This window comes from Schistocerca gregaria, chromosome 1 (genome assembly GCF_023897955.1).
Source record: "Schistocerca gregaria isolate iqSchGreg1 chromosome 1, iqSchGreg1.2, whole genome shotgun sequence".
NCBI classification, from domain to species: Eukaryota; Metazoa; Arthropoda; class Insecta; order Orthoptera; family Acrididae; genus Schistocerca; species Schistocerca gregaria.
Window position 1 is genome coordinate 217288522 of NC_064920.1, and position 23592 is coordinate 217312113.

Sequence of the window (23592 nt, forward strand, 5' to 3'; positions counted from 1 at the left end):
ACTTCCCATTTTCTTCTTGTGCTATATTACTGCAAGTTGAATTCTCATTATAGTCATGTTACTGCTGTTTTACTAACATCACTAGAATCACTTTACTCAGCATAATAGTATGCATTAAGATTCTTTATGGATTCCCTGTATATTTTTGTACTTTTTTTTAAAAAGATTCTTCATGTACTTTGATATTCTTAGTTTTTTTGCTATTTGACAAGTCTGATTAAAACTATGCGTAAATATTTCATAGAAATGACCCCACTTTCCGTTAATGTCATCCGATTTGAGTATCATCCTGCAGTCTCTATGTCCAAGGTTCTCATTAAATTTATTATGGTCAATTTTTCTTTTATAAATAAGTAAATACATCACTATGCAGAACTGTTTTTTAGTCTGTATTAATGTTTATGGATTGAGCTTTGTGGTCTGAGATGCTGTGAGAGACAGTTTTCAACAGTTCTTACCACTAATTCTTTTCTATTTAAATGTGTAACAATATGGACAATGCAACATTGTGAGTCGAGTGTTATTCTTGTTGATAAATGTACATGGGCATGGTTGTAGCAATGTAACAAATGAAAATACCTAAGATAATTTACAGTATAGCTTAAAGAGCTATGTTCACATCTCCTATTATTATGACCAGTGTTGATAGTTTGTCCAGAACTTCTTCTAAACAGCAGAAGAATTCATCTACATCACTGTTTATTGATCATGGAAATTTTTTGGTGGCACAGATTAGATGCCATAGGAGGGGGAGTGTAATATTGCCTGTATTGAGGTGGTTAAAAATATTGTCTTTATTGAGCTTGCAATTGATTGTGACAGTGAAGTTGTCTGTCCACTAATAACAGGCCTAGGTGAAACCAAGTTAATTGTTGGATTTTTCAACAGCCTCATGGTCCTGATGTGACAATTCTAGAGTTATTCAAACAAAGTCTATGGTCAGTAGCGAATAAATATACAGATCGCGCAGTACTAGTTGGAGACGACATTAACCTATTGATTATAGACTTGGACGCTTATGGATTCATTACAGGTCATGCAGACAGAGAGTCTAGCGAAGTACTTTTGAGCACGTTTTCTGAAAACTGTTTTGAGCAGCTAATTCAGCAGCTCATATGCAATGGAAATTTCTTAGAACTTGTAGCTACAGTCAGGCCAGATCTCGATGGCATCAGTATAGAGGTGGGTATTAGTGATCGTAGCGACTATTCTTACAGAAATTAATAAATCAGTCAAGAAGGCTGGGAGAGTGTTTCTGTCAGAAAGAGCAGATTAGCAGTTGTTAACACCTCACCTATACAATAATTTGCAATCATTTAGTTCCAGTATATGATGGGCATAGAGAAATCATGAGCGAAATGTAAATAAATGTGCTCTGACCAAGTATGTACGCAGTAAGTGGATTAAGGATGGAAAAGTTTCAACGTTGTTTAGCTGCAAAATTTGTATAATGCTGAGGGAACAAAAGTTGTTGAACTCTTCGTTTAAAATAGAAACCACAAATGACAACATGCAGAGTTAATAGAGATTCATGCACCTATGAAAAGATATATATGCAAAGCATACAACTACCACCATCACACCGTAGCGAAAGATTTGGCCAAGAACCTGAGAAAATTCTGGTCCTATGTAAAATTGCTAAGCAGGTCTAAGGCTTCCATCCAGTCACTTGTTGACTAGTCAGGTTGCCAGTTGAAAATATCAAACCAAAAGCCAAACTTTTGAATTCTGCAAGTAAGAAATCATTCACGTTGGAGACTCATACAAACTTACCGTATTTACTCGAATCTAAGCCGCACTCAAATCTAAGCCGCGCCCGAAAAATGAGACTCGAAATAAAAGGGGAAAAAAAAAAAAAAAATTCCCGAATCTTAAGCCGCACCTGAAATTTGAGACTCGAAATTCAAGGGGAGAGAATAGTTTAAGGCCGCACCTCCAAATCGAAACAAAGTTGCCTCATTATAATATGAGAGACAATTTAGGTCGAATGAATGGCGATACAGCTGCAGTAGTTTGGTTTGAGTCGTAAGCTTAGCAGTTAAGCTTTACCAGGTAGCCATTGCTATGCGCCAGGCGCTCCGTCTGTATTTATACGGGTACCCTACCTTTTTCACGTGCTTCGTCTGGTTTGAATCGATTAATTATTTTGCTTTGATCTGATAAGTGCTGTTTTCTTTGTTATAGGTGTTTACGTCACTGTGAGCTGAAAATACATTACTATACTGTGTGATGCATTGTTAGTCGCATTCTGATAGTGCGCGTTTACGGCCTGTCGCCGCTCGCGGCATGGCTTGCTTTTGTGCTACCGCCTTTTTTTTTTTTTTTTTTTTTTTTTTTTTTTTTTTTTTTTTTTTTTTTTTTTTTTTTTAAAGGGTTTGGGATCATCTCATTGCCGAAAGAATGGCAAGAGACTGCTATTTTTTGTTGCTTACTCTGCTGCTTTCTTTGATAATGATCAACAAGAACCAAATAATAGACTGCGTATGATATAACATGTTCTGAACGAGAGTTCGTCGAAAATTTTTCTCCCTTTGAAAAACTTTACGGCCACTTCTTTGGTACATCAAATTCTGCACAGATATGAAGTCATCTTAGATTTAAAAATCTAGTCAGTTGCCGTGCTTCATTTCTGACTGTATCACTATTAGGCATAAGAATAATGCGAATATAAACATGAAATGATACATATATTCTTCCGCGTTTTGCTGTTGTCTCACTCTAGTTTCGTAGTTTATTAGGCAGACAGAATTTAATTGAGATAGCAGCAAACACGAAAGAATACATGGCAAAATTTTTATATTCGTATTATTCTTATGGTGAAGAGAATACTGTATGTGATTCATATTTCATCAGGTTCCTATTTATTAGCAACTATCTCTTCCCACTGGTAGGAAAAAATTCAGAACGTAGAGCTGGCCATATTGACAAACATCCCAAACGGTATTGCCAGTCGGATTTTCGCAGTACATTGAAATTCTGCTACATTCGAAGATGAACATTACGGAATTTGTATTTACTTCTTTGGATAATGTATGAAAATGCAGTTGTCGAAACTCGGGGAGGAGAAAAAAAAGCTCATCTTCCACCTTTTTTTAAAAAATTTATTTACTGACGCAGAGGTTTTGGCGCCAGTATTTATCTTTGTGCCCTACAAAGCATGCTTGTGTAGCGCTACATATATTCGACGGCAGAAGTTAGTTGTGGCGGCACCTACCAACACTTTTGAGAACTTCCACTTGCTTTGCACTCTATTCTAAGCCGCAGGCGGTTTTTTAAATTACAAAAACCGGAAAAAAAGTGCGGCTTAGATTCGAGTAAATATGGTACCATCCTTTGACATTGCAAAAAGCCCTATATCAATGACATAATAATAAGCATTCTTGGTGTAAAGAAACAAGTGGAAGAATTGAAAACAACTAAGTTGCCTTGTCCAGATGAAATCTCAGTTCAAATTACAGACCATTGGCCTTAATATTAGTTTATTGCAGAGTTCTAGAACATTTTCTGAGTTTGAGTATAATAAATTTCCTAGAGATCGAAAATCTTATGTCCACGAATCAGCACAGTTTTAGAAAGCATTGCATAAATGAAATTCTGCTTGCCCTTTTCTCACATGATTCACTGGGAACCATGTACGGAGGACAAGAGGTGGATTTCATATTTCTACATTTCTGAAAAGCATTTGACACAGCATCACATTGCATTTGTTATTGAAAGTACAAGCATATGGAATAGGTTCCCCCTAGATATATGATTGGCTTAAGACATCTTAAGTAAAAGAACATAGTATGTTGTCCTCAGCATGAGTGTTCACGAGGAGTCAGGAGTTCCCCAGGGATGTGCGATAGGGGCACCATTATACTCTACATAAAAGGTGTGGTGGACAGGATGGGAAACAATATATGGTTGTTTGCTGATGATGCTGTGGTGTACGGGAAGGATGTGGAAGATGAGTGACTGGTACAGATGACTTACACAAAATTTCTGGTTGGTGTGATGAATAGCAGCTTGCCCAAAATGTAGAAAAATGTAAGTTGATGCAGATTAGCAGACAAACAAACCTATAAGATTCGGATACAGCATTAGTAGTGCCCTGATTAAGACACTCATGTCTTTAAATATCAGGGCGTAGCATTGCATAGCAATTTGAAATGGAACAAGCATGTGAGGAATGTGGTTGGATTTAAAGGAGACCAGCATCTGCTGGTGCATCCTGTTATTGAGTACTGCCTGAGTGTCTGCAACAGGTCAGATGAAAGAAAGACATTGGAGAAATTCAGAGGCGGGCTGCTAGATTTGTTACTGGCAGGTTTGAACAACACGCAAGTGCTATGGAGATGCTTCAGAAAAGGAAATACCTAGTAGTGGTATACGGCACCCACACACCATATGGTAGCTTGTGGAGTATGTACGTAGATCTAGATCTACAGAGGCCAACAGTTTATTAGGCTGTTTTTTTTCCCCTTCTTCTTCTTCTTCTTCTTCTTTTTCTTCTGCTGCTGATTCGAAGGCCATCTTCACACTGCATTCAGCAACCGAACCCACATTTTCGCACTGAATGCTACTTGTAACGTAGGTGCCAACACCTTTACTTTTATGTATCTTCCTGCAGTATGTACTAAAAATTTTCACATTTTGTAGCTAACTGATTTACAACTACTAACTGCTCAGGATGTTCACTTTCACAGAGAAGTCTTTAACATGAAGATTTACACTTACAGTGCTGTACACCTCTTTCCTTGCATACTGATTTTCTTTTTGTTTTTAGTGTGTATTTTAGTTTCTCACTTTCTTCACTGGCTGCTACTTTCCCTTGCTGGTCACATCGTATGACACAGCTGCTGCTTTTACCCCTCAAAAACTCTTGGGGTAGGGAAGAGGGGGGGGGGGGGGAGGGGGGGAAGAGAGAGAGAGAGAGAGAGAGAGAGAGAGAGAGAGAGAGAGAGAGAGAGAGAGAGAAGGCTAATCAATCAGATCTATGCAGGGGGGGGGGGGGGGAAGAGGCTGATCAATCAGATCTATGCGAACTTTCTGGGAAGCTTCAAAATGTTGAATTTGGTGAACGTTGCTGAAAGTTAAATGTTGTTTCTAAATTTAACACACTTTTGTGATCAGTTTCTCAGTGTAGCTTTTTGAAATGAGTGTGTGAATGAGAAGAAAGAGAGACAACTGATTGGAGGAAATGAAAAGTAAAAACTGGTTTAAGATATGAAAGAAGAGAGGCTGATATTCTCAACCCATTAGAAGTCAGTCAAAATAATGATTTGAATGATGGTAACAGTGCTTCAGGCTGTAATGGTTTTGGTTGTGGGCCACTCTTGTTGTCACAATAAGTCACAAGGAGCAGTGCAGCTCCACACAAAAATGGCCTTCACATTATTTCTTATTATGATTTCAAGTTCACAGATACATTTATCATAGTGGAAAAGTTGAGTTGCAGACAGGCACAGTGAGAAGCTACTAAACATGTAACCTTCCCACCAGAAAGCCTTCTTCTGAAATAGACAAAATGCACACACATTCATGCAAAGGCAGCTTACCCACACAGGACCACTGTTTCTAGCTTCTGGAGCCAGACTTGAGAGCAACTGCACATGATGGGAGAAGCAGTCCAAGTGGTGGTGGTAAGGACGACGCCGGGTACGAGAGGGGAGGGAGACCAGTATACGGGTGGGAGATGGTAAAATGCTGTTTGTGGGAGCATACAGGGATGAAAAGAGAGAGGATAGTGCAGCTAGGAGCAGTTGGGAGGTTAGAGGGGGGAGGGGAGGAGGAGGAGGAGGAAGAGGAGGGGGAGGAGGAGAGTGGGAAAGGAGAGAAACAAAAAGACTGTGGGTGTGCTTGTGGAATAGAAGGCTGAAGAGTGTGAACAGGTAAGGGAATAGGTGGGTGAAGGAGCCACTCAGCTGCCCTACCCTCTCTACACCTCATTCCTGTATGCTCCTACTAAGAGCACTTCACATCCCCAACTCATACCCCCTACTAACACTCTCCCTCCCCACCCCAGACTCCCCCGCCCCCCCCCCCCCCCAAACACACGCACACACACACACACACACACACACACACACACACACACACACACACACACACACACACACAGAGAGAGAGAGAGAGAGAGAGAGAGAGAGAGAGAGAGAGAGAGATATTTTGCTTCTCTCATCACGTGCATTTGCTCTCAGTCTGTTGCTGGAAGCCAGAGACAGTGATCACATGCATATGAGCTGCGTTTGTGTGTTTTTTGTCTATTTCAGAAGAAGGTCTTCTGGCCGAAAGCGTACGTGTTTTGTAGTCCGTTGTTGTGCCTATCTGCGATTCAACTTCTCCGCTACAGTGTAATATTGTCATTATTCCATCCTGGATTTTCTATTATTTGTTGCAGTGGAAAGTAGACCATGGCTTATATGAAAAAAAAAATATTAGTTATGTTATGATACTCTAGTTTTCTTTTGTGTTTGTTTAATTTACAGACAGTTTTGTTACTTAATTTTCAGCCTGGATGAGGAAGACGGATCACAATCAGATATGTCAGGTGGTGGCACTCCAGCTCATGATGCTGATGCAGTCAATGAGATTCGAAGGATGCACTTAATTTTGGTTGGGCACTCAGGTGCCATCCTAGAGCTTGTGGTGAGAACATGTGCATGCATTTTTACTGTTTGCTTTTTCTTTTTCTTCTTCTTCTTCTTATTATTATTGTTAATAATATAAGTATTATTGTTATTATTTTTCTGTTTGATGGTTCGTCTAAGCAGCAGCAGAAAATGAGACAAAATGTTTTAAGATTTATTAAATGCCTTTGTCTATTGCGCTGTAAGATTTTTACAAGACAGGTCTTTTGCAGACCGTTGGTCGGCAAGCAGTTGCAGCCTCTGAGGATGGTTTTGTATACTGCTACTCTTTGAAGACAGGACGATTGAAAAGAGTGGTCTCCTGTGGAAGTCAGCCCGTTACGTGCCTCTGTGTTGTAGAGACAGAAGAGGGTCAGCTTATCTTTGCAGGCAGCCTAGATGGGCACATGCGATGCTTTACCTTCAAGGTTTGTCTGCTCTGAAAATGTATTTCACTTAAACAATTTTGTATCTGTTTTCATGGACAGAAAAAAAATTGAAGTGCAACAAGAATGAATCTTTCCAGGAAAGATGGTGTTATGTTCCATTGTACTGTTTGTCTGTCCATAAATACCATTGTGATGCTAAATAGTGATAAGAAATGAAAGTTCAGACTATCAAATTTTAATAGGTAAGACCTCTGCAAGATGAAAAAATGTGTAACAACAGTACAGATAAAGTCCCAAAATGTGTTTGTAGCCTGAAACATAAACCCTGGACTTCCCTCCCCAGAATCCAAGTTGAAAGGGAAGCATGCAGAGCACTTGAGGGGATGGGCGTATGCTGTGTATTAATTTCAGAAGGAGTCTCTTGTCTCAAATTATTGTGAGTTAACCACTTCATTCCCTTCCTGTCTCCCCTGAAACTGACAACAACTGTTATTGAAACATGTTGATAAGTTGTGTATCTTTTTTCCCAGTGTATGGAAATCAATTGGAACAGATGGAAACTTTGACTACCATTCCATTTTTCTAAATTACAGTGGTTTTATCTGCCACAAATTTAATAAAGGCAATCACAGTTTATTTTATTTATAGTTAAAGGTTACAGATAAACAAGGGGACATTAAGAGCAGTGACTGCGTGCTTAGTACACAGTCCAGTCACAGGCTTATCCTATTCCATCAGAGGCCGGACCACCTGTAAAAGCAGCCATTGCGCATTGTTTTACATTGATATGATGACCAACCAGCTGTCAACTAGGATGAAAGGACACCGCCAAACTGTTGCCAAAATCAGTATGGATCACCTGGTAGCACAACATGCAGCAGAGCACGCCATGCGAGATTTCAATGGCTGCTTCACAACCTGTATCATTTGGATCCTCCCCAACACCACCAGCTTTTCTGAGCTGCACAGATGGGAGCTACCCTTACAGCACATCCCTTGCTCCTGTAATCTCCCTGCCCTGAACCTAAGGTAACTTGCCATCCCCCCCACCCTCCCACCCAATAGTTCAATGTAGGGAGACAGGAATGTGCATGTGAGTGAGTGTGTGTTTGTGTACATGTTTTCCCTATGAGCTTGATAAAGGAAGTTCATTCTGAAAGCTATAATAGCTCTGTACCTTTTGTTTGTGCACCTATCAACGACACAGCACTTCTGCCTTTCTGTGAGTCTTCTCCTTTATTCCTAAATAATTCATAATCTTCTATTTTATGTTGTCCATTGTACCATGTACTGCTGTTCCATCTTAACTCTGACTGACTTGATTTTCTGACTGCCTTCAACTAACTCAAATGACTCACTGACTAACAAAGACTGTATGTCTGCTTTAATGAAAATGCACAGCTGTCTGCTAGGTTACCAAAGAATGTATCCTTGGTAGATATTGTCTATTATAAAGCATGTGAGAAATTAAATTGTGAGATAGAAGAAAAGAAAAAAATTGTTTCAAGAAAATATTGTCAGCAAAAATTTCTAATATAGCTAATCTTACCAGATTTAAACTTCCCAATGTGATGGAAGGCAGGAGGCCGGTCAAGTTACAAGTTGAAATTATGGACTAATTAGCCTCTGACTACAGGAATAGTCTTAAATTTCTTTATTATATTGTCGATTTTGGAACTACCAGCCCCCTCCTCAGATACACATTGTATGTATACACCTGATCGATGATAGTTATGGTTTCCCCTGGATCACAATTTTCTGTCATCACCAACCTGCAATAGATGCAAAAATCTGGTACCGGTCACCACATGGGAAATGACGCCTCACTGGCTGGCAGCAGTATATTTTGTTATTTTATTTTTATTTATTTTTTATATGTCTGGCATTAATTAATTTACTGATGAGCCAAAACATCGTGACCACCTGCTTAATAGCGTGTTGATACACCTTTGATACACAATGCAGCAGAAACTCTGCATGGCATGGTTTTAACAGGTTATTGTTAGGCTTCCAGAGGTATATAGTACCAGATGTCTAAGTATAGGTCATGCAATGCCTGTAAATTACAGACCAGTGAATTGTGAGCAATTACCTGGTACCTAGCGGTGTCCCAGATGTGTTCCATTGGGTTCAGATCAGCTTTCTACATATAAATCTACCTCTACACCTACACACATAGTCCACAAGCCACTGTGTGGTGCATGGTGGATCCTATCTTGTTCCACTCACAAACTGAGTGAGGAAAAAACAGCTATCTATTTGCCGTCATATTTGTCTTCATCTTTTGATTTTATCTTTGTGGTCTGTATGCAGTAGAATCGTTCTGAAGTCAACCTCAAATGCTGGTTCTCTATAAATTTTCTCAGTAGTGCTCCTTGAAAAGAACATTGCCTTCCCTCTAGTGATTTACACATTAAGTTCCCACAGCATCTGCTTAATGCTTGCACATTGTTCGAACCTGCAAATGTACCAGCCCGTCTCTGAATTGCTTCAGTGTCTTCCATTAATCTGACGTGGTATGGATCTCAAACACTTAAACAGTACTCAACAGTGGCTTGAACTAGTCCCCTATGTGTGATCTCCTTTACAAATGAACTACACTTTCCTAAAACCCTCACAATAAATGGATGTCGACCATTTGTCTTCCGTACTACAGTCCTTACAGGCTCATTCTGTTTACTATTGCTTTGCAAAGCTATGCCTTGATATTTGATCAACATGATTCTGTCAGACATCACACTACTTATGGTGTACTTGAACTGTACATGTTAGTTTTCCCTACTCACCTACATTAACTTACATTTTTCTACATTTAGAGGTAGATGCCATTCATCACACCAACTAGAAAATTTGTTTAAGTCATCTTGTACCCTCATACAGTCACTCAATGATACACTTTCCCATACACCCCAACATTATCAGCAAACAGCTACAGACTGATGATGACCCTGTCTGCCAGATCATTTATGTATGTAGAAAGCAAATATATTACAAGGAAAAGATAGCCATATCAGATAACAAAACATAGACGATATGGGATATAGCGAAGTAGGAGACCAGTAGAACCAGACATGAAGAGGGACAAATAGCATGAAGAGTAAATGATACATTGGTGACAGATGTGTAAAGTGTTGCAGAACTTTTCAACAAACATTTTATGACTGTTAGAAAAGATGAGGTTGTCAGGTTCTGTAGATGCTGCTATGGAATACCTCAGACCAGACATTTCAAGTAACTTCCATAATATGAATTTGACCCTCACTACCCTAGCAGAAATAATGTCCATCATAAAATCTTTAAAATCAAAAACATCTAGTGGGTATGATGAAATAACAACAAAGTTAATTAAAGAATGTGATTCTGAGGTAAGTAACATATTAAGCTATCTGTGTAACCAGTCGTTTATCAGTGGAATAGTTCCTGAATGGTTGAAATATGCTGAAGTTAAGCCACTGGTTAAGGAGGGAGGTAAAGAAATAGCATCCAATTTCACTTTTGCCAGCATTCTCAAAAATTTTAGAAAAAGTAATGTACAGTCGACTTTATAACCACATTATCTCAAATAACATACTGTCAAAGTCGCAGTTCAGATTTCTAAAGGGTTCTGATATTTACACGACTCTCTACACTTACAGTGAAAATGTGCTTAATTCGTTAGACAAAAAACTGCAGGCAACTGGTTTGTTTTATGATCTGTCAAAGGCATTTGACTGTAAGTAAATTAGAATATTATGATGTAACAGGAAATGCTGCAAAATGGTTCAGATCATATCTCTGGCAGGAAACAAAGGGTGTTATTAGGGAAGAGACATGTATTAAGCTATCAGCATCATCCAACTGTAAACTAATTACATGCGGGGTCCCACAAGGTTCCATTTTAGGGCCCTTACTTTTCCTGCATATCAGTGACATTTCATCAGTAACGTTATCAGATGCCAAATTTTGCTGATGATACAAATATTGCAATAAATAGTAAATCAAGTGCAGTCTTAGAAAGATTTGCTAATAAAATATTTGTGGACATTAATCACTGGTTCCTAGCCAATTCTTTGTCGCTAAACTTTGAAAAACCAAACTATGTGCAGTTCAGAACTTGTAAGGGGTGTCCCACGCGTATATGCCTAACATACGATGACAAGCAGATAGAAGAAGTGGACAGTGTTAAATTCTTTGAATTACAGCTTGACAATAAATTCAACTGGAAGGATCACACCACAGAACTGCTGAAGCGTCTCAACAAATCTCTTTTTGCAAAGTGAATTGTGTCAAACATAGAGGATATAAAAATAAAAAAGCTGGCATACTATGCTTACTTTCATTCCATAATATCATATGGGATTATTTTTTGTGTAATTCATCAAGCCAAGCTAAAGTTTTCCAGGCACAAAAACAGGCAGTAAGTTATATATGGTGTCAACTGAAGAACATCCTGCAGAAGCATGTTTAGGGAACTAGGGATACTAACTACTGCTTCCCAATATATTTATTCTTTAATGAAATTTTAAAAATATGTCACTTTTTCAAACCAACAGCTCTAGCTTATTTGTTTCAGTTGCAAATATTTGTCATGTATTATTATTTTTCTGACATGTGCCACGTCCTGGAGGACCTCTTCACTATGGATCAATGGGAATGAAAGTAAATCTGATCTAATCTAATCTAAAATAACAGCTGTCATATAACACTTCTCTGTGGCACTCCTGATGATACTCATGTCTCTGATAAATGGTTGCCATCGAGGACAACATACTGGGTTCTGTTACTTAAGAAGTCTTTAAGCCTCTCACGTATCTGGGAAGCTATTCTGAATACTTGTACCTTTGTTAACAGTCTGTCATGTGAAACTGTGTCAGATGCTGGATGGAAATTTGAGAATATTGAATCCGCCTGTTGGTGGACACCACATCAATTTACTCCCTTAAGTTCACTCTTTAAACCATTGTAGCATGATTCTAGCTCTGTGACACTTCCTGCTATAAGATGCCATCGCTGTTGTGGAAGACATTCAACACCAAGAGAGGCAGGTAGTCCACAAAAATTTCACACAGTCATCAGCTGTCATGGTGGCTTTGGTTACTACCTCACGTTTTGTGGAAGTGCAAGTGAATGTCCCCTGTAGCATAACACTGTCCCCACTGGCTGGCATCTGTGGAGCTATACACTTTTCTAGCAGCCGTTTATCTGGATGATGTTGTGACTAGAAATGACCATTGATCTTGTGTAACAAGAAATGTGATTCACTTGACCAGGTGACATAGTTCCAGTGATCTGTGGTCCAATCTAGAAGAGCCTCTGCCCATTGCAATTGCAATTGATGGTACTGTTGTGTCATCAGAGGAATATATAGAAGTTGTGTGCTGCGTAGCCCCATGTTCCGTGTACAGAACAGGGTATTCCTCAACATTTGGGCCTGCACAATCATTGTTATTTTGTCATCAGATCTTCCATAGATAGCTGCCTATCCTGCTTTACAGTGATGAAACATACATTCCAACATCTTGTTTCCTACTTGTGGTTTCCCCTTCCTAAGACCATTTTCTGTAGATGCAAGTGAACAGTCAAGCAACTTCACCATTTTTGTGATGCTCTTTCTAGACAACGGGCCTTCAAAATTTTCCCTTTGGCGAATTTGCATATGTCAGTGGATTTTCTCACTTGTGGCTTATATCATCGCAAAAATGATTCCCTTTTTGTTTCTTTTTCACTCCCGTGTCCCTTAATGTGTCACATACCCACATCACCAGGTGACATTCAATTTTGTGGTGGACAATGGTCATAAATTTTTGGCTTATCAGTGTATTTAGAATGTGTAGGTACCGACTTATCTTTTATGAGAAAGATGTATGCCATTATTGTTTGTAAGTAGATAGTTGTATTAGAATAATCTGACTGGTTGTATTCAGCTTGTGACAGTTTCTTCATATGTACCAGTCTTCAAAAGATGGTGCTGAAATTGACAGATAACACAGTTGAGTTCAAAAGCAGTATTATCCTGAGAAAAATGCATTGGATCCAAACCATAAAAACAGACCTGTTTCAAAAGTGTTCTGCAGTTTTCTCAGTGTAGCTGTTTTGAAACATACATACATACATTCATTCATTATTTGACTTGATCTCATTGTGTGCATGTTGTCCCTGATTTCTTAAATACATTCATTAATAACCTGGCTGCATTATTACAGTATAACCTCGCTTTTACTTTCCTGGAATTAATGTTTTCCCACCTTTTACAACATTTTTTATCACTCCCATCAAATTTCCTATGTTCACAGTGTTAATTCACACCAGATTTTATGTAACCATATCAGTTGGTTCAAATGGCTCTGAGCGCTATGGGACTTAACTTCTGAGGTCATCAGTCCCCCAGAACGTAGAACTACTTAAATCTAACTAACCTAAGGACATCACAAACATCCATGCCCGAGGCAGGATTCGAACCTGCGAGCGTAGTGGTCGCGCGGTTCCAGCCTGTAGCATCTAGAATCGCTTGGCCTCTCCGGCCGGCAAACATATCTGTAATTTTCCCGTGATTTATGCTTTACAAAAATTGTTCGTGGAGGAAAAACTGACTGCAAATGATGCTGGCATGATGTTGGCCATCAAGAACCGTTAAATGGATAATTTCTTGTCACCAGGCTGCTCCAATTAGCAGATTTGAACCAGTAAACATGTAAAAGTTGGAACAATTCGTGCCGCATCTCCCGCCGCTGCCAAGCTCTACTGGGAGTGGTGGCCACTGGGAGTAACTAGGTTTGTAAAATAAACATTTAATGACCAATCACAACCATTTCCAAACTGTCTCTACATCACATATGCAGTTTCGTGATAGTTGTAATCATTGTGACACCTTTGTCAAACCATATTTAGCTTGTTTCATCATTTGGCCACTCTTTGAGCTACTTGACACCATTACTCACTTAGTGTTGCTCAAATCTTTTTGCTTTAAGCACAGTGCCAATTACGTATTTTTCATGCTGAGCAAAACGTGTTGAGAATTTATGCTCATTTTCAAGAACACTATTTACGAATGTATTTTACTCAAACAATGTGAGTGGTAGTTTGTATGTGCAGGGTTTTCTTCATAAATGAGGAGACCCAGTATTTGATAACCTCAAAAAGACGACTACAACGCAAGTGACACAGAACAACTCATATGCAGACACCACACAAAATCCTTATTTATGTACATATTTGCATTTGATAATGAGAAAACATTCTCAAAACGCATCGTGCTTAGCATGAAAAAATATTGAACTAGTGCAGTGTTCCATTATTTAAATAATGAATGATAGCTGCAGGCTTTCCAAAACCATCAATTATGGCGTATGAGATAGACTCAAATGTATCTGCTTCCCAGGCAGTTGCAGTTAAATCAGCGGTTTCTATCAGATAATAAGCCTTTATTAGTGTTGTGACTCGCCGATCTTTCAAAGTGCCGCTGTGCAGTTACACGCGCCCTCTACATGCGGCGCTGTCTGCCAGCCATGCAGCAGCATCGCCACCTAAGTGGCCAGCCAGCCAGCGGCTGCTAGTCTTGGACTCAGTTATGATTTGACTGTTTAAGTGTACACACTTCTTACTTTGTTTACTTGATCTGTGACTTTAATGTATTGCATCTTCCTTGAAATATATTTGTTCAACTTGAAGTTATAACAATTGGCGACGAGGTAGTGATTTTTATTTTCCATCGTTGACCCACATGTTTCCATGGCTACGTTAGAGCAACAATTGCAAGGTCTCATAGAACAGCAAACACTTCTCACAAATGCGATTTGTGATTTCAATGCGGCAGCAAATGCGGCCGTCTCTCGTCGTTGTCTCTACCTACTTTTCCTCCTTACGACGAGACGGCAGAAGACTGGTCTGATTACGAAAAACTTCTTTGACGGCACTTCTTGGCATTTCATGTCGCAGACGAACAAACGTGTAAGTCTCTGTTCCTTTCATGGATTTCACCTCAAATGTATCAGTTGTTGCTGCAGTTGGCTACTTTGAAGGATCCTGCGTCTTTGTCCTTTGCTGAAATGTGCTCACTTCTGTCTGTCTATTTTCAAAAGCAAATGCATGTGGTAGCCTCTTGTGTTGCTTTTTATCGTTGTCAAAAACAACCGAATCAATCCCATCACGCTTGGGCTGCTGAACTTCACGGCCTCAGTAAAAAGTGTCAATTTGTTACTGAAGTTCACAAAGAATCCTACGCCGATTCCATGGTACGGGATGCTATTATCCAATCAGCGCCTGACAAAGAAGTTACGCAACGTGCCCTTCAGTTGGCAAATCCGACTCTAGATGAAGTCTTATCCACCGCTCAGTCTTCTGAAATTTCTCACGCCGCCGGAGCGCAAATAGAGGCATGGGGCGACGCTGGGGAAATACAACTGCTGCGCAATGTTGACAAAGCGTGTGGCATTTTCCCGCCAGCCGACGCGGCTGCAGTATGCTCCCAAGCACAGCCTCGGCCAAATCGTAAACAAACCTCTAAGAAACTGCAGCAAAACCCACGGCAACCTCCTTCATGTCTGTGGTGTTTTACGAAATATTGACGAGAAGATTGTCCACAACGTTGGGCTGTGTGTCAAAAAAAAAAAGTCATCTGTCATCCATTTGCAAATCCGACCGCATACATGATGTTCATGAACATGATGCTGATTCAGTGTTGTCTGTCAATTGTACTACTTCCCTTTCAGGGAAGTTATTCCTCACTGTCCAAATACTTGGTCGAAATGTTTGCATGCAGGCGGGTACTGGTTCTGCTGCCACTATCATCAATTCTCAGACGTATCTGCAGTTGAGTTCTCCAGTCCTCTCACCTGTCACTAGGCAATTATGGACTTACAATAAACAGAAGATTTCTCTCTTGGGACAATTTCTTACAAATCTGTCGTTTGCACTGTTTCCATATTTGTGGTCGACCATAGTAATGTGGAGAATCTTTTTGATTTCGATGCCTTTCGCGTTTTTGGGTTTTCCATAGATGACTGTCGATATCGTCTCTGATGATGCTATTCCTTATGCTCAATTAGATTCCTTGTCGACGACATTTTCGTCCCTTTTTTCCCCTGGGTTAGTCCGTGCAAACGACTTTGAAGCTCATATCACGCTGAAGCCCACTGCTCGGCCTAAGTTTTTTCGGGCTCGGCCCATTCCTGTGGCCCTTCGTGATCAGGTCAGATGGGAGCTGGATCGTCTCACTGCTTCAGGGGTCTTGCTTCCTGTCACTTCCAGTGAGTGGTCCTCTCCTGTCATTGTCGTTGCTAAGCCAAATGGTGATATTCGTCTCTGTGGCGATTTCAAAGCCACTGTAAATGCTCAATGCCTTATCAACACTTACCCTATGCCTCGACCTGAAGAATTGCTCACTAAACTTGCTAGAGGCCAGTATTTTTCTAAACTTGACCTGTCAGAAGATGATAATCAACTTCCTCTTGATGCTGCTTCCCGGCAGTTTCTGGTCCTTAACACGCCTTTCGGGCTCTATCAGTACCAACGATTGCCACTTGGGGTTGCCAGCGCCCCTGCTCTCTTTCAGCAATTCTTGGAACAGTTATTGCTCACTGTCCCTGAGTGTATAAATTACCAGGACGACATTGTTGTCACTGGCTCCACCACTTACGAACATCTTCAGAATCTCCACACACTTTTTCATGTCTTATAGACTGCCGGTCTTAAGTGTAAGCTTCAGGAATCAAAATTTTTTCAGGCATCTATCACATACTTGGGATTTCAACTGTCTCTGGATGGTATTCGTCCACTTCAGCAAACTGTCACTGCGATTGATGCCCTTCCTCGCCCTACATCTGTTAAGGAACTGCAGGCCTTCTTGGGGAAAATAGCATACTATCACAAGCTTTTACCGTCTGCTGCTTTGGTGGCTCAGCCATTGAATCGCTTGTTGCATAAAAACGTGCCTTTTCACTGGTCCGCGTCATGCGATGCGACTTTCCAGAAATTGAAGACTATGCTGAAACAGGACCCGTGCCTGGCTACTTATTGACCTGGCCAACATCTTGTTCTAGCTACGGACGCCTCTAAATACGGGGTCAGTGCAGTCCTTGCGTACCGTTTTTCTGACGGTTCTGAACAACCCATTGCTTATGCCTCCAAAACGCTCACAGATGCCCAACAAAAGTATTCTCAAATTGAAAAAGAAGCTTTGGCTGTTATTTATGCTCTTCATAAGTTTGGTGTTTATCTCTATGGATCCAAATTTCACCTTGTTATGTATCACAAATCACTTGTTTCCTTGTTTCATCCATCAACGTCACTTCCCGACAAGGTAGCACACCACCTCCAGCGTTGTGCTCTTTACTTGTCTCGTTTTAATTACGAGATTCATTTCCGGCCGATGGCTCAACATGCGATTTCTGATGCACTGTCTCGTCTTCCCATGGGTCCTGATCTGACATTCGATAGGGACGAACTTTTGTGTTTCCACCTGGATGTTGCCGAGCAGCGGGTTGTGGACGGGTTCCCCATCACCGGGGACCGGCTGGTGGCTGCTACGGGTTCTGACCGTACCCTCTCCCGGGTTTTACGCTTTATTCAGAAAGGTTGGCCAGATCGTCCGTCCGCTAAGACTTCTGATCCGTTGCGGAACTACTACGCTTTGCATTACTGCCTCAAGGCTAGGGGTGGTGTTACCCTCCTTTCCACCGAAAATGCTTTGCCACGTGTTGTGGCACCTGTAACTTTGCGTGCTTTGGTTTTGTGCCTACTTCACCAAGGGTACTGGGGTGTCTCTCACACAAAATCTCTGGCGCGCTATCATGTGTACTGGCCAGGCATCGACTCTGAAACTGGAGACATGGTCACTGCCTGCTTGTGCATCACAGGCCGCCTCCCTGAAGTCATCTTTGTCACCGTGGCCTTCGCCTGAGAAGCCCTGGGAGTGTATTCATGCTGACTTCGCGGAACCTTTTTTAGGTACTTATTGGCTTCTCGTTATTGACACCTACTCTAACTTTCCTTTCATTGTCCGTTGCTTGTCGCCTACCACCGCAGCAACCACCATTGCCTTACCTCGCATTTTCTCTTTGGAAGGCCTTCCCTCCGATTTTGTGGATTTTTGTGCCCACACGGTGTCATGCATGTCACAGCCCCTCTGTTCCATCCACAGTCAAACAGTGAGGCTGAACGACTGGTCCACACATTTAAGGCTCAGATGAGGAAACTCCTGACTTCTTCTGCTGACGATGTGCTTCTCCAATTTCTGGCTTCTTACCGTTTCACCCCCATGGGCGACCACAGCCGGGCTGAGCTCTTACATGGCCGACAGCCCCGCACGCTACTTCATCTTCTGCGGCCTTCCACCTCATGGCCGCTGGTGCCTTCGCTTGGCCGGTTCACCACCGACGACCTTGTATGGGTACAGGGATATGGCAGTCGGCCAAAATGGAGTCCTGGCCGTATATTACGAAACCATGGCCAACGCCTGTATGAATTCCAGACGGACACGGGTGTTGCAGTGTTTCATTGAGACCAGCTTCGGCTTCGTGTGCCGGCAATGCCTGTTCTGGATGCCGCTACACCACCTTTGGCTCTACCTGACGCTCCAGATAGTGGAATCTCTCATTACTCACAACACAGTCCTCTCACCATCATATCGGTGCCAGCACGAGAACTTTTACGCCACTAGGAGACGTGCCCTTGCAGGAACCAGATGACCATCATCTGTTGGAGCAACTCTACTCGCCTCCTTCTACTACGGACGCGGACACATCGCACATGTCTACTGTTATAACAACCGGACTTGCCGCAACGAGCAGATTGGTGCACAGGGCCCCAGCAGATTCAACCCCCACGTCTCCTGTCATCTTGACCCGTTAGCATCGGGGACACTTCCATCCATACGGGAAGCCTCCTTCTCGAGACTTTATGGCCAGTCAAACAACACCTATGGACGTTAGCAATCTACAGGCCACCTCCATCAAGACCTGTGCAAAAACTTCAAAGAGGGGAAAAGTGTTGTGACCCACTGATCTTTCAAAGTGCCGCCGCGCAGTTACGCCCGTCCTCTACATGCGGCGCTGTCTGCCAGCCATACAGCAGTAGTGCCACCTAAGCGGCAAGCCAGCCAGTGGTCATTAGACTTGGACTCAGTTATGATTTGACTGTTAAAGTGTACACATGTCTTACTCTGTTTACTTGATCTGTGACTTTCATGTATTGAGTCTTCCTTGAAATATATTTGTTCAACTTGAAGCTATAACAATTAGATAATGAACAAGTCCCTGACAAGTATTTTGATGCGTATTATATACGTATATCATACATGAAGTGGAAAAATGCAAGTGGGTGTTCTATACTTAACCTTTACAGCTTAAAACACTATTTCCCACGTTTTACATTTTCTTGCATTTTACACCATTTTTCCCTTGAAAGTGTAAAAGCGGGATTTCACTGTAGTTAAAATGCAGGCTATTGCAATAGAAGGGTTTACATTTATGGAAAAAGTGACAGGAATGCCAATAATACTGTAATGATTTATGGTCAACATTTTCCAAATAGTTTGCAATCATGTGCTGCTACTTGTTGGGTTATGTGACAGGTCTCCACATAACCATCAAAGAACATTACTTAGAGAGAATAATGAAATGTCAGTATTAGATTCAGTGAATCATAATCCTCACATTAGCACTCGGCAATTTAGTTAGGATGAGGAATTAGTCAGACTGCTGTTTTCTGAATTTGAAATGTAGAAAAGTCATCTGTTTGACATTTTCCTCCACCAGGAACTGTATGACAATGATTTCCAGAACTGAGTAACATTGGCCTGTGGTCACTTCAGCAAATACAGAGACCCCAATTTTTTTGCGTGAGTATTGTTCTCTGGTGTGTTGACTTTCACAAAACTTGGTACAATTAATCGACTTAACATACATTACTGGAGTTTGGAAAACTCACATTGGTTACTACAAGTTGAACATTGGTGTTCATGGAAAGGTGAATTTGTGGTGTAGAATAATTGCTGACTAACTCATTGGTCCTTTCTTTATCCAAGGCATCTTAAATGGTGATAAACATCAAACATTCTTGTAGTGTGATGTGCCAATGTTCCTCGGGTGTGTGGCTAAAAGTGTGGTTTCAGCCCGATGGTTGTCCAGCGCATATTCTGTATAACTACGGGAAATATTAGATGTGTGTGCAGTTGTCAGTGGGTCAGAAGCAGAGGTCGATTGTCTTGGACTACAAGATAGCCAGATCTTACTCACTTGACTTTTGTTTGTGGGGTTTCTTGACGAAGGAAGGGCCAACAATGAGCAATAACATGATTCAGCGTATCACCAATGCATGTCAGTAAATTACATCAGGAACACTTCTCAGTTATGTCGAATCATACCCTGTTGGAGAGAGGTAAAAGGACACACCTCAAACAAGTACACCATTGGTGAGAGGTGAGAGCACACACCTTTCACAGTTTTTTCACAATTACTGCTATTCTCTTTTTAACCCAGTGCATTCTTCTCAAAATAATAGCATTTTGTAACTCATTTGTGGTATTTGTTCATTACATTGCCATCTTATCACATAATAACATGTTACAAAAGCTGTTTATTGTTTTTTTGTAGAATCCAAATCTACAATAAAAATGGGATGTTCTTATTTAAGAAGTTGCACCCTGCCCTACCCAACCCCTTGGGTATGATGCAAGGAAGTCAACTTTGGTATCGCAAGAGAGCATTTTTTAAAATGTAGAACAACTATTTTTTTCCTTTTTTAATCCAATGTGTAGCTTTTTTATATTTTTTATTTTCTCAACATAAAAAGCTTGCCCTGTATATCCAGATTCCATTGCATTTTTATCAGTTAGAATTGTCTTTGTTAAAGCAGTAGAGTTCTCCCTGAAAAGTATCAAGCTATGAAGTGAATTGTATCCAATGAAAAATTAAGTTTGAAAAAATTATAAATTTACTAGGAGACAGAATGACTGGTCATCCTTCACCTTCAGAATGTGAAATTTCAAATACTGTTGATAGACATAAATGAGAATAAAAAAACTGTACCCGAATTTGTAACTATTGGTCCCGCCCTCAGTGAGAAAAGAGGGTAAGGTTGGAGAACATTACGAAAGTGTGGCATGTTGCTGCGGACCACAGGATGAGAGGGACCCACTGATTGGTAAAGGTAAGTATCTCCTCGTAAAATTATGAAGTGAGCATATCATGACTAGCCCCACAAGAGTACAAAAACAGTTGACATAAAATGATGTGGATTCCAATTTTTGTTTGATGTACAGAAACATTTTTGTGTGCTTAGATAATTAAGATAAATTTTTTTTATTTTAAGGAGACCACTCACCGAAAAACTGGAGCTCCCAACACACTTTGCTCCATCCTGTTCACCCCATGAACCGACACTACATTATCCATTTCTCCTTATAATCACCAAATGCTTTCACTTGCCTATTTCCTGCCTCGTTTCCCATTTCCTCACACAGAGTGTTTATGCCCCTCAAGAACAGGGAAATCTGGGAAAAAAGGCAATCTTTTTGTCCTGGAAAAACTCAGAAAATTTTTAGAATTCTGGAAATTTTTCATTGTTTCAGTTTTTAGTTGATTTTTTTGTAACTTTGACTGGTAAGAACTAATACTCTGCCAAATAAATTTCTTTTAGCCTGCTACTACAGAGTAACAGTAAAACGATAGAATAACACCAAAATAAAACTTTATTTATAAAGAAAATATACCATTTACAATAGCAACACACAGTTGTTTGCTTAGAGTAAAAACAATATAGTAAAGGCTCAAGGATGAAGTCTATGCAGTTTGTAACAGCAAACTGCTTTTGATGGGCATGACATCACAACTGTTTACATTTCTAACAGGCTGCAGGAAAATACTGTGCTTGACGGTTCAAGGAGCATTACTTTTCAAAGCAATTTTTCTTTTACGCAACACAAATGTGTGATGAATTAGAAAATCATGGAGCATTTTACCCTCATTCAAAACTTAAACATTTTTAGGATCAGCCACTTAGGAATTTATGTCATGCTGTGTTTCGATTCCTAAAATGCTGGGGTGTAAAACCTTTACCATTCAAGGAACTGATAAGTTTTACAGCTCCAGGGGAAAGTATATTGTCACTTAACATGGAAAAAATGCACCACCGCCTGGAGTATAGTGTATTTTCACCCAGGAGAAAGTGTATATTCACCTGAGAAAGATGTATTTTTGACCAGGAAATCCAGAAAAAATTGGAAATTTTTTTCCTTGTCCACATACACACCCTGCAATATCATCCGTACTCCACTGGATTGCTGATTCATCTTTCTACACCAGTTCAGAAAAGTAGCCATTCCTCTGAACAAAAGCCAATCCCACATCTTGTTCCTTAAATGCTGTCTAAACCATGAAATATCCCCCCCCCCCCCCCAAGTCTAATCATAAAAATCACCTTCTCTGGATCCCATTCTTCCTTCAGCTTTTCGGATTCCACCAGGCCCTATTGCTAATGGAACTGGTACTATAAAAACATCTCTCCATGCCACAGGCATCCCAGAAACAGCTCTACTCCCTCTGTAAGACACTGTTACTTTGCAGTTCTCTCTCTCTCTCTCTCTCTCTCTCTCTCTCTCTCTCTCACACACACACACACACACACACACACACACACACACACACACACACACACACACACACACACAATCTCCAAAAATAGAAATGGTTGCACTCCATCAGCTGGAGGAGGATTCCAGACACCACCTCCATAAACTATCCAACCTGTTGACATCCTACTCCTGCCTTGGGTCAGCAGTATCCATCAACAGCCATTCTACTCACTGTGAATCCACTTATCAACCCCTCAAAGTACCCAGATCCTGCATAGCTGACCTCTTCAATTTACCACATCCTCCAAAACTCGATTGCAACACTCCACAAAACTCAGAATCCAATGAAATCCTAAACACTGCTGTTAATCTCTACATAGAAGCCTCAGTCATGTGAACTATCACTCCTGTCCGAAGGTCTCACCTTCAACCCTACTTCCTTCTCCTGATCCCTGCAGTGGAAAACACTTTGTCAGCAATCCCTCCAACAAAAGCCAAAGTAATCCCAACATTGACCTTGTCTCTCCCAGTTCATGTCACCATCCAATCATGAAGCTCCCACCTAATCACCCACTAGTTGGTTGGTTTGGGATGCAGAGGTACCAAACTACAGGTTTATCAGTCCCTTTTTCCTAATGCAAACAAGGCTCAAGGTGAAACAACACCCAAATTTAGTTTGGAAAAGTAAAATAGAGTAAAAGGAATGGGGAACCACACTGAAAGAGCAAATGAAAGAGACGAACAAAATAGGGGGAAAATGTACACCACAAGGAAAAGTAGAGGAAAGTATTGAAATCATAAAGCAGATGGTCTGGGCTAACTGACCACAAGAATAAAAGAGGATGAGGCAGCCACTCTTCAGCGCACTAAAATCTCCAGCCTAAAAAGATAATGCGAGATGAACAACAAGGCAACAAAATGCAACAAAAGGATGACAGAGAGATAAATCAGAGGGAGGATGGATGCCTCGGAGAGTAGGTCAGACACCCACCCTTAGATGGTACGATAAAAACTCCCCTCATGAGTAAAACATAAAACTAAATCT

At 40.8% G+C, this 23592-nt stretch overlaps 1 protein-coding gene across 2 annotated transcripts in view; it reads left to right on the forward strand.

Annotated features, from left to right (window-relative positions):
- LOC126337228 (uncharacterized) overlaps positions 1-23592 on the forward strand; it is a 204113-nt gene that overhangs the window by 124036 nt on the left and 56485 nt on the right. For both annotated transcript variants that reach the window (XM_050001449.1, XM_050001450.1), the window contains 2 exons: positions 6495-6630; positions 6845-7039. In XM_050001449.1, the coding sequence (XP_049857406.1) occupies positions 6495-6630; positions 6845-7039 (331 nt within the window). The remainder of the gene's footprint in view (positions 1-6494; positions 6631-6844; positions 7040-23592) is intronic.